Below are 13,317 nucleotides of genomic sequence, written 5' to 3'. Positions count from 1 at the left end.
AACGGCACAGCTGCCCAGCTAGCACAAAACTGATGAGTTGTACAGTTTTGGTTGAGGTGGCACTATGAATTGTTGATTCATCCTGAAAGCAAAGGGATTCATGGTTGTTTTTCCCCAATTAAAAAGCAAAGTTAGGGTTGTTGGTGATTCGTGCTACATTTGTTCTCAAATCTAAAAGCAAAGGTTAGGGTTGTTGGAGATTCGTGCTACTGTTGTTCCGAAATTTAAAAGCAAAGAGTTAGGGTTAGGGATGACTTCATCACAAAGTTGTTCTTCCTGTTCGAAGGCAACGTCCAAAGGATTTTCGCAATCCTCACACGGTGTTGTTTCGAGGGGAGTTGGGATAATCGCTATTTGCCACTATGGTGATATTGCTGTAATGAAAGTTGCCAGAACTTCAAGGAATGTTGGGAGGAAACTTTGGGGATTGATGAGAGGGTCGCACCTCTCACAAAAGTTGTGCATAAAAGAATGCAGTATAGACTAGGAAGTGACTCCTAGGTCGTCTCACAAGGACCAATATTGCGGTTCAGTCTCAGATCACACATGGAAAAAAGGGGGTTGTTAAGAGTTTGAATGCAAACAAAAATGTAGAAAACGTTCAAATACAAAATTAAATCTAATAGTCACTACTAACATTATAACTAGAATATCACAATCAAGAAAAATAGACAAGATTAAAATGAACAGAAACGATAAACTGAACAATGCAATAGATAAGTGTCCAAAGCAATTAAGGCCAATAAAATGCAAAGCTGAAACAAATGGCAAATGGCGTGAATAAATTCAAATGCAATAAGCTAAAAAAATAAGGACACGTTGCAGCTTGGAATGAAATTAAATGCAAGGTTACGTGAACAAATTGAATGCATAAAGCAAATTCACAAACAGCAGGAAACACAAATGAAACCTAATAAATGAAGTGCCACGGAAAAGTAAAATAACTAAATTAGAAAACATTATCATGGTTGGCAGCTGGAATAAATGCAACAAGTAAGCTAATAAATTAAAAGCACAAACAATGTCACATCTTCTTCACGTGGCTTCACACCGCCGGTGCCTCCTGCTACCATTCCCCCAAGCCGAGACAACACCACTTCTTCCTCCTACGTGCTCTCCTCTCTCATCCATAAGCAATTCAATAAAATTTCTTTTCTCATAGCCTACCACCGTACACCTGCTACTTGTGCCCTCCAAATGCTACAATTGATGTGACCACTCCTTACTCCAACCTAATCTACTCTTCACCTCACATTCCCGTGCACACCGTGCCCTTCTTCCCATCTCCACGTGCTTTTCTCTATTGTGGCTGCTGCCGACGTGTGTCCCCTCTTTCACGTCCAGCACCGTGTTTATCCTAAGAAAGAAAAATGAAAGCTTTCATGCTCCCAGCTGGCTACCCCCATCATCATCTGTAACCCTCCTTTTCTCTCCATTAAATCGCGCAAACTCCTTTTGTAAAAGCAAACAAAATAACGCTAAAAATCCATTCTCCCGCAGCTTGACCGTAGCTTTTAAAATAAAGAAAATGAGTTCCTTTTCCCCAATGAAATCACGTGCACACACTCCAGTTCTATGAAAAATCTTTTTTTTCTCTTAAGCAAATGAAAGTTGTACTTCTTCCAGTGAAATCAACATTTTCAAAATAATATCACCATGTGCACAAGAAAAATACAATGACAGTGAGTTATCAAAGAAAGTGTGCTTCTCAATTTCATCCAAAATCCTGTAACAGCAAGCTACCCATTTCTACAAATTAAAAGATGCTTAAAAAAAACTCCCATGAAGGTGGCGGCTGGTCCTCCCTCTCTTTCTACTGTGGCGGCCACTGGAACTCGTTAAGCCTTATGCCCCCCTTCCATTCTCCATCTCAACCTCTTCAAGTTGGACCGAGAGCTTGTGTACGTGCCAAGTGTGGGCCGATTTGTGGGTCGTAGCATGGACCGTGGAGGAGTGCAGCATGGAGCTGGTAGCTGGACCGTGGCACCTCCACTTCTTTGGACACCCCCCTCTTATGTGTGCTGGACCGCTTCTACTTTCTTGTTGGACACACTTTGATTTGCTGGATGTCACCCTTTTTCCAATAATGAAACACCCCTCTCTCATAAGCCCAAAAAGTAAAATCACCGTAATACCCTTTGTGCACACTTCTTTTGTGGAAAGTCTTGAATCATGTGATGGCCCTCTAAATGTCCCAAATTATATTTCCAAAATTTTCCCTGAAATCAATAATGCAAATAATTTGCTCAAATAATCCAAATTAATTAAAATTAGAATTTTTGGTCAAATTAAGCACAATTAGCAAAAACGGAAAAATACCGGACTTTTAAGCACAATTCCCTGATTAAATCTAGCACAATAAGCTAAGTGAAATTGAGAAAATATTGACTCATCAGGGATGTTGTCATTACAAGGTGTTTTGAATACCGTAGTGACTTTTATGTGTATTGGATTTTATGTGTTTTAACATTTTTGTGTTCTTGGTGAATAATAGGGTGGATTTTCAACTGGGATGTCATGTAATTTTTTCAAGTGGTGTTCTGAGGACAACGCTGATGATAGAGATGGTACAATTGTGAGACAAAGCAACAAGATATTTGATCTGGAAAATAATGTGAAAGAGTTGCAGAGAAGGATAAAGTTCTTACTTGGAGTTGTGTTTGCTGTTATTGTGTTGAACATTATGACATTGTGGTTGTGTTTAGCTTGATCTTAGGTGTGCAATGTGCAATGTATGTTTTGTTCATGTAATGACTTAGGTGTTTAGCATCATGTTTTGTTGATGTAATATCAGTTGGTGTTGTAATATGAGTGAACAATCTGAGTTTGTGCAATAAAGTTCGTTTTAGTCCCCCCTATGTTTTAAAAATGTTAAATGTGGTCCCCCTTTCCTTTAAAAATTGTTCACGGTAGTCCCTCTTTCCTTTAAAAATTGTTCAAGGTGGTCCCTTACGTATATGACTGTAATATATATTAAGGATACCTGGCAAAAAACAGATATAATTACATAATATCACTACTTCCAAATATCACAACATAATATCACTACAACTATAATAACATATTTAATTAAAGTGCTTAATAGCACTACAAAATTCAAGTGCTTAATAAGAGTACAACATACATAATTAAAGTGCTTAATAAGAATTCAACATACACAATTAAAGTACTTAATAAGAGTACAAAATACATCCAAATTTTCAATTAAATTTATGGATCTTTTCTTCTAACATTTAACTTTTTCCTTCGTATTGGCTGAGTTAAATCTCGGATGGAATCTTGACTTGGTTGTGGTGGGTGAGGAGATTGGGGACTTGATGGCTGTGAAGGTGCAAGGGGTTGTGAACTTTGTGCCTGTCCTGGTTCTGTTGGTTCTATGATGGCTGGACGTAAAGGGCACACTTTTTTGTTGTGCCCCAGTTCACGACAGATGCTACATTTCTTTTGCTGCCCACCAACACTCATTTGGGTCCCATCCTTCGTTAGCTCCCATGGCTCCATTCTTCTTTTTTTCTTTGGTCTCCCAGACATGTTCCTCTTAAGTGGTGGCAGTACATCAAGAGAACTAGTTTTTTCCCATAGGAGGTGGTCATTCACAGGATAGATGATGGACGCATATACCTCTTCATATGTGGATTTCCTGAACCAAATTGGTATAAAAGTTTCTGGATCTACATTTGAATAGTTCATTGATGCAATTGCATGACAACATGGGATGCCACTGATCATCCACTTCCTACAGCTACATTCTTCATTGTCCAGGTCCACTGTGAACTTGTTCCCAATGACTGAAACATGCCTAACCTCAAAAATCCTTCTTGCAGACCAACTGAATAAATGAACATAAATAAGGCACATCAACAACTGGATATGAACATAAATAAGGCACAAGAGCAATATTACCTTGGGATCCAATATCTTGACAAATTACATTCCTTCATAAGTCTCTTTTTGATCTTTGGACATACATTGAAATCCATAGATGCCACCTTCGTTCTATTCGTGGCCCATCTTTTCATCAAATACAGTCTAATATCCTCCAGCATGGTTATAATGGGTTTTCATCTAGACTGAACAAGAACACTGTTGAATCCTTCACTGATGTTGTTATCCAGAGTATCACACATTGCTTGAGTTCTGAACCTACTTCTTGACCAATACCTATTGCACGAGAATGAAGAAAATGGGTTACCAAACATGAGTAATGCAGAATCTTTGTGCATGTAATGGAAAGAATGTACCTTGGGGGAATGACTATGAGGTATTTAGATGCTTCTTCATTCACTGCTCTGATATTCAACACTCTCTCTCCCAAGCTTGGGGGTATGTACTTGTGGCAGCCCTCCACATCAAATTCTTCAATATCTGACCATAAAATCTTTTCCTAAAGTTAGCATAAAGGTGCCTGATGCAGAATCTTTGTTCTGCCCTAGGCAAAAGCTCTTGGATAGTTGGCACCAACCCCTGCCAACATCAATTTTTTAATCAAACACACATGATTAATAAAGTATGAATAATAAAATAATTTAAGTACTGCATGTACCTTTTGCTTGTCAGACATCCACGTGTACGCCCCACAAACTTCATTGCCCCCAAGGTTTTCAACCAATAATTGCAAGAACCAGGACCAACTATCTTTATTTTCGACTTCAACTACTGCATATGCAAGGGGTAGCATTTGCTCATTTGGATCCCTCCCAACAGCAGTAAGCAACTCTCCCTTATAAAGACCTTTCAAAAAACACCCATCTAAACAAATGATGGGCCTACAACTAATAAAATTGTCCTTACATGCTTTAAGACAAACATAACATCTCTCGAATATGGACTGACCATTATCACTGTTCACTTTAACCTTAACCGTTGACCTTGGGTTACTTCTCAATACCTCATGTGTGTAGTCATAAATCCTTCGAAATTGTTCTTTAAAATCCCCTTCACGTTGACTTGATGCCATTAACTTCGCCCTTCTTGCTTTAGAAATTGATACATTGGTGTTCCATTTCCTTAACGCTTTAGTACGTATGTCTTGGACCCTTATACTAGGATTCTCATGTAAAGACTTATCTATTTCATAACTCAACCACTTACTATTCATCATTTTAATGTTCAGTTGCCTACTGTAAGAATGAACATCAACAATCTTCCTTAAATGCCAAATCTTGCGTGATGGCAAATACCCACAATAAGCTACCCATGGACACTTTTTTTTCCCACCCATGCATCTCACCCTTACCCTACGGTTATCATTTTTTATAAACTTAAAAGCCCTCCCAGCATGAATAACATAGCTTCTAATGGCTTCCTTAAACTCATCCTTATCTGTAAATATAGTACCAAGTTCCCATTTGTAATCTGACATTGACTTCTTTTTCCCAAATGTAGGAAATGGACCTCTACTTGGTCTGTCCTCAGTTTCGTCCTCCTTACTTCCACTATTATCTAGAGTTAACAACACATCTGACTCCCATTCATCATCTGACAACCCCCTACCATGTCCTTGTGCTTCGTTATCACTGTCTTCCATCCTGTATTCTGAATCACTATTGTCCAAACCAATACCCAAATCACCTATCTCCTCCAAGTTCTCTTCAACAATAATATGTGCTTCATCCTCAGTATCCACTTCCACTTCTTCCTCAGTGTGCAGTTCTACTTCTTCCTCACTGTGCAGTTCTACTTCTTCCTCACTCTGCACTTCTACTTCTTCCTCACTGTGCACTTCTACTTCTTCCTCCACTCCACCCAGTTCCTCTGTGTCAACCTGCACTCCATCATCTCTCTCCAAGTCACGACCACAGTGAAGAGGACCTTCCTCAACCTCCTGTTGCACTTCAACAGGACCTTCTACACTAACCTCAACACCACTACCCTCACCACTCTCTGCAGGCCCTTGGCAAAGGTAAAGAATTTCATCCTCATTTTCTACAACCACTGCTTCGCTCACTTTATGTACAACATACAAGATGACTTTCCTCAACAATTTTCCCACATTCATCATGTTCAAAGCTCCTTTATCGTCATATAACTTATATAAAACATGTTCAATATCGTAATATAACTCATGTACTTCAATGTAACCCAAATCTTTAAGTGAACCTACTACTCCAAAATAGCTTCGTGTATCGGGGTCAATGTCCCAATAACATATCTCCCCACCTATATAATTAAAGGGCAATTCCTTTATCAAGGTCCCACCGAGTGGACCACTACCTCAAACCTATCGTTAGACATCCCTACACTGCAAATGGAAAAGGGGGACCACTCATTAACTTAAATTAACACACCATGGGACCAATTTCAACACCCAACGCCAGTACTTTTCCATAAATCCCCCACCACGCCACAAATATAATCATATTTTAAACACAACAAATACATAATCCACCAATTAAAGACAAAACAAATACATAATCCACCCATTAAAGACAACAACATAAGTAAGAACAGTAATGCGATCAGTAACTATAACAACAACATAAGAACAATAATGCAATCACTAACCTCACTAGCACTGACGAACGAACCACGCTCTTGGACGAACCACGAACTTGATTTCACCAATAATCAAAATCTGCACTCTTGGAAAGCTGATTGTTGAACCCTAAATCGCCCCAAAATCGCGAGGAGATTTTACCCCAAATGTAATTAATCCTAAAATTATTTTTAACCCTATTTTTTAAATTAATTTAAATCATTTTAAATTATTTTACCTCATTTTAAATTATTTTATTTTAACACATATAAGCAATTCACAGTGCCACTTCAACCAAAACTATACAACTCATCAGTTTTGTGCCAGTTGGGCAGTTGTGTCGTTAGTCTTTTTAACGTTGTAACAAAAAAGGACTAACGTGCATCGTTTTTGCGAGAAGTATGATGTTAGTGAACTTTGAAAAAAAAGGAAGACCACTTTGAACAGACCCTACGAAAAGAGGGACCAAAATAGGTATTAAACCAAAAAGTTAAATAAAGTTGCACATAATTTCAACTACGAATAGTGAATTGAGTAGAAGGTTCAAAAAGGGTAAGCAACGATACGTGGTTATGTTAGAATTTTTAAACTTTAGTTTTCAAATAAAATATAAAAATTATATTTGATTTGATTAAATTCTAATTTTTAACTAACTAATGTTAGTTTGATTTGTGTAATTTATATTACTATAAAAATTGTATAAAAAAATTATAAAATTTTATTAAATATTTTATTATAGAAAATTGTAAAATAGATATATCTTATGAAATCTTTAATATTTCTATAGAACTCATTAGATATGATGACGTATAGTTTGACATTTCGCACATCTTAAAATACATTTATCTTTATCAACTTATGAATTGTTTTATATAATTATTATATATAATCTAAATTTTATTTTATACAGATAAATAAATTATATAATCATATCAGTAAAAATTATATTCTAAAATCGTTAATTTGATAAGTACAATATAATTTTATACTATAAAATACCAATTACAACATAAATTTATATATGTTTGGTTTTGTTAATTACCTCTGCATGTATGATATTATATATAACTAATGCTTTCTTTAACTTTAATTTTAAATTGAAATCAATTTCTAATACTTGATTTTTATAATTTTAGGAATGATTTTACAGAGAATATAGATTACATTTGAAGATATTATTATTATTATTATTATATATTATCAATAAAAATAAATTTATTGGTAAACTTAAATTTATCAACAAATTTTGAAATATAAATTATCAATGAGGTAACTAATATTTTGCGTAAGATTCGTTGGTAAATTAAAATTTGTATTACCAATAGATACTTTTTTCGAAAATGTATCTGGTTCTCTATTTCATTGATAAATTTCGTTCATAATTTGTCATTCATATCATTAATAGATATTTTCATCAGTAAAATATACAATAAATTTATCATTAAATCTAATTAGATATTTTTTATATATTAAGAGGAGATGAGTAAAAATATAAAAAAATAAGATGATGAGGAGAAAGAGAACGGAAAGAAACAAAAGAAGGAAGAGGATGAGGCGTGATAGTGACGATGATATAGTGGTGATGGTAGCATGATAATAGTGATTTAGTGTCAACTTGTAGAAGGTGACTGTCAAATTTGAAAGAAGAGAAAAATGAGGAGAAGGAGAAGGAGAAGAGAATAAAGAAGAAGAGGAGGAAGAAGAAGAAGAAAAAGAAAAAGAAGATGAAAGTGGAGGAAGAAGAGGAAGACTCAATAGTGATATATATTAATGGTCAAAATCCATTGATAATTATAGACAAATATTTACCAACACATTTTAAGTTGTTGATAATTTAAGACGAATTTTACAATCGATGGTTAAAATTTACTAATGATAATAAATTTTTTGTTTTCAAAAATTCGTGAATAAACTCAAATTATTAATGAGACTTTTTTATTATCAACAGATTTTATATTTTATTAGTCTATAATACACAATTTTTCTTACTAATTTTTTTTTTTCATATTTCTGTTTTTTTCTGTGACTTGTATATATAGATTTTATATATGACTATATAAATCAAGATAATTAGGAGTATGCTAGGATTTTATTGTTTTTTTTTTTTTTTGTTGATCTTCTATTTGGAACACATGATTAGAAGTGAAGGGAATTAATAATTTAAGATGATTTGATACGATGAATATGAAAAACTAAAGTTAGCGTAATTTGGATAGGGTAGTTTGGCTGTTGACCTTTAGGATGTTTGATAAGTAAATGTGTATTTGAAGTTGTTATAATTGGATACCGTATGGATGCTATAATAAATATTGATTTTTTTAAAACTTGTTAAATATGTCAGAATTTGTGGAAAAAGATTTTGGTAATTTTTTTAGAGGATTTGATATGATGTAAACAAATTTATTTTTGATATTTTGATATTTTTATTTAAGTGAAAAAATAGGGTTAATGAGGTATTTCACTTACAAGTTATTTTCTCTTCTTTTCTTTTGATTAAGATTTTTAATTCAAGCGATATTCTTGGTGAGACATTAGTCTTTTTACGCATTGTTTCTCACTCAAGATTTTATTATTTGTATGAGATACTTATTATATGATTACATGTATAAATAAAACGGAAATGTATTCTTAAGTTGATCTTGGCAATGTTTGATATATAAAAACATGATTGTTGAGCTTAGAAATAGTTAAAATATTTGAATGTTATAGTGATGGACAGAGAAAGAAAATAAAGTTGAATAATTTGTAATCGATTATTTTTTTGGGTAATTTTCTGAATAGATATAATTTTGAATAGCGTTGTGTGACATAAACGTGTTATAGGTAGATAGTCAAAAGAAAGGAAAAATGTTGGAAAAATGAGATGCAGGGTCGGTCCTGTTGAAGTAGAACACGCAGACCAGCCAAACATATGTCGACACTACTTCTTGTTTACTTAAGCTGTCCTGTTTCTACTCTATTATTTCCATGGAACACATGACAGCCAAATAAAATATAAACGTGCTTTTTATTATATTCTTTAGTTAAATACCCATTTTCAACCAACGATTTTCTTTCAAATTAAAAGATTGAATATAAACATTCTTACTTAAATGTCCTTATTAATGAATAGATTATATTTTATTTAAAAATAAAAGGGACGACGTACGTGAGAGTGGATAATAAGAGTGTCCGGTTGCTCAAGGTACCAAACCGGTTCCTTTCCGTATTATTGAGCCCACGTGTCCCACTGCTGACGCAATTAATAGTATCTCGTATGTTCCCATTCAAGTCCAACCTTCCTAAAAAAAACAATAGAAAAAAGAGCACAAGATGCATGCCATGATTTTCAATGAAAAAGCAATTGATGCTTGTGTGGTGGCCCACGTACGCAAGTGTTTCCGTCAAAACCCCCATACGAAATCATACTTTATCACTGCTTTATTCGTTGTCACTACGTGAGAAGACAGCTACCTCTTACACGTGTCAGCGACAGCTGTCCGCCTCTCTCCTGCTCCGCCGTCTCCTTCCGCTCCCTTCGCCACCATCTTCAACCTATCAAACCCCAAACCTTCCTTCAAATCCGCCTAATCTCCGTTCACAATATATATCTCTTTTGAGATATATAATTATATATTACTTTTTATTTATCATCTAAAGTTTAAATGTAAAAACTAACAAATACGGTAGTTTTTCTTCATCTTTACGGTCATTGTCATTTCCATCTTACCTCTTTCACATTTACTTCAAATATAAATACATGAATATAAATTAGTGAAAATTGACTGAAAAATAATCATATAATTGAAAAAAAAAAGTTATATTTATTTGTGTACTATATTATGTTCGGATCCGGACTGACTATTTATATAATAAAAAACATTAAGATGACCATATAAGATATTAAGTGATTGTATCATACATATCAAATAATGAATATTAGTTTAGAATAAAATATGATTAACACCAATTGGATCATGACTAAGCTGTCAGTCATCCAAAACTCATCCTAAAATTTTATAAATATATATTTAAAATAAAAAGGTAGATTGCATTTATTATTCACTAATTGATGAACTAGTGGAACATTATTAACTTACAAATAATCTCCAAATTGGATCAAACCATTTTAGAGGATGAATAATAACAAAGACAAGCCTTAGACACAAAACTTGAAAAACATATAACCTCAACCTTGTAATTGAAACAATTTAAATATTAAAAATAACAAATAAATATAAAAAAATCTTTTAATTAGAAAGGAGATGAGAAATTTTAACTATATGAATTTGTACACAATCATCTAATATGAATCAACCAACACCTTCACAATTTTCTTTTAGTAAATACAAAGGAATTATCTTTTAGTAAATATCATGGAATAAACATTTTTTTATGACTATAGACAAATTTTATATTGTTAATAAATTTTACTACCAATTAAATTGATAGATTTTTTATATTTGATAATTTATTAAAAATATCAATTCATCGATGATTTATACCAATAAATTTTGACCTCCAATCATTTTAATTTTTTTATAGTGTTATTTCAACTTAATCAATCATTTAGTGTTAAGAATGTAAACATGTAAATATTAAAAAAAATGCTGTATATATATAATACCTTATGTGGCTTGAAAAAGATTGATTACGTGTTGCTGCTTTCTTTTTACTAGCATATTCAGTGCATTGATTATATAATCCGATTAATAGATGCTAATATTAGGAAGAAAAGGGAAATGCACAGTAACATATCAATAATAGAAACTTTAAACAATAAATAAATGGAAGAGGATAAGGACCTTTATTATATACTGTTACTTCCTAACACATAGAAAGCCTCAAAGAAGAAAGTCAACTATCAACTATCAATACTATTAAAAACATAGAAAATGTTACATGTATCAACACAATCCCTCGTTGCAATTATCTAGCAAGCCCAGATAAATCAATGCTAGTAGGAATTAACGAATCATTCGGTTGATTCACTTTTGTTTGACATGATTGTTTCATTCTGTGAATTCATTAACATTTATATGAACTCATTAACACCTAACATGTCTGGCATTTCAATTAATCTCAACAAGTTGCTGCTCACATAGCTTTCTATCTCATCCTCAGTACTGCTACTTCCATTGACGTACGTCGAGTTCGAATTTAACGGCGTGGGGCTTGACGAAGGCGTTGAGATAACCGAAGCAAAGCTGAAGTTCTGATTGCTGTTATGGGAATGGTTATTATAGGTTGAGGATTCGGAAGGGTCCATAAGATTTGCGTCATAATCAGAGCCATGGTAGTTATAGCTTGGTAATTGAGCAACATAGCTAGTATCGATTACGTTGCATTGTAATTCACTTGGTTGAGAATGTTGTTGGAAGGAGGAGTCATGGAAAACAGAAGGGTAAGGGTTCATATTGCATTCAAGAAACTGTTCTTGAGCGAAAGGCATTGACAAGGAAGAACAAGGGGGATTCATTGTATCGATATCGTCTGGTGTTTTACATGGTTTTTGAGCAAAGTCCTGAGTCTGTACCAGGTGTGGGATTTGGTTAATTTGTGGATCACAGAGCAAGTTGTATTCACAATTTTGTGGACAGACGTTGACGTTTTCACGATGCTGAGAAGAAAAGAGCGATGAAGCAAGCTTTAAAAGTTCAGGGTTCACCATTGTCTGTGTACCGAGGAGTCTTTGGATGTTCATGTGTGTCGGACCATAAAGGGATGAACTTAGGATGGAAGAGAGGTCCAAAAGATCAAGCCTTGGCCTATGCGTTACAGGGTCAATTCCCATCCTCAGAAGCCTTTTTCTAATGTGGGTGTTCCAGTAATTCTTGATTTCATTGTCTGTTCTTCCAGGCAAACGAGAAGCAATAGCCGACCACCTACACACAATCCAAACATACCAAGTTACAAAACCCTTTCTTTCATCACTTTAATGAATAACAACATTTGACTCATGCTGACAAAAGCAACATATTAACCAAGAGACTTACTTGTTTCCGAGAATGCTATGTAGTTGTATTATGGTCTCTTCCTCTTCAAAAGTGAATCGACCACGCTTTATATCTGGTCGGAGATAGTTTGTCCATCGGAGGCGACAACTCTTGCCACACCTCTGCAACCCTATTCAGCAAGAAGAAAAAAAAGCAAAAGCAATTTATGTTAGCTCAAGTACAAAAAGTGTACAACAAAAGGCAAAAGGTAGTTTTTGGTGCGTGTGCGTGATAATGTTAATTTTTGTTAGAAAAGATGACATACCAGCATTCTTTGGAAGTACTCTCCAATTGCCGTAGCCATGTTTCTGAATGTAATCAACGAGTTTCTGGTCTTCTTCTGTTGTCCAGGGTCCTTTCTTGAGGCCATTTTTGTCACAACAAGGTGATCTACCCATTGGTAGCTCTCTCGGTTTTGAAGTTGGCGTGATGAAGAGATGTGAGAAAATAGAGAAAGGGTTAATTGTGATGTTTTGTACGAGACTGAGAGGAACGTACTTGGCTGTTGTATAAATAGCAATTAAAGAGAAGAAGGGTAAGAAAAAGGAGAAGTCAATTGGATTTGGTGCCGGCCTCTGTTATCTCTTCTGCTACGTGTCTTCTTTTGCTATCCTTTATTAAATTTTCCTTACGTGCTTGCTGTTTATTTCCATCTTGCATTGCAAATCACAAGTTTACTGGAAAAAAATAACATCTTTACTTTTTCTGCACACGTTGAAATTTGATGTTGTTTTCATATGTGCGCTTCGTATTCGTACATTTCTGATTTACTTCTAACATTATCCAGGAGTCAAACCATCGTTTTCCGGAAAGTGTGACGCTTAGCTTTCTAGATTCATATTAGCTGTAAATCAACACATCGCAGGC

General features: G+C 34.4%; 1 protein-coding gene across 1 annotated transcript; it reads right to left on the bottom strand.

Annotated features, from left to right (window-relative positions):
• Positions 1-11,238: 11,238 nt before the first annotated feature.
• Positions 11,239-12,966, bottom strand: MYB102 (MYB-like 102). Its single transcript, XM_047307168.2, has 3 exons — positions 12,716-12,966; positions 12,451-12,580; positions 11,239-12,339 (listed from the first exon to the last, which is right to left on the bottom strand). Exons 1-3 carry the CDS (start codon positions 12,846-12,848, stop codon positions 11,490-11,492), a joined length of 1,113 nt encoding a protein of 370 aa, XP_047163124.1. The 5' UTR covers positions 12,849-12,966; the 3' UTR covers positions 11,239-11,489.
• Between the last annotated feature and the right edge of the window lie 351 nt (positions 12,967-13,317).

Source organism: Vigna umbellata, chromosome 1 (assembly GCF_029865625.1).
Source record: "Vigna umbellata cultivar VRB3 chromosome 1, Vumbellata_1.0, whole genome shotgun sequence".
NCBI lineage: Eukaryota > Viridiplantae > Streptophyta > Magnoliopsida > Fabales > Fabaceae > Vigna > Vigna umbellata.
This window is presented reverse-complemented; position numbering and strand designations above follow the sequence as displayed.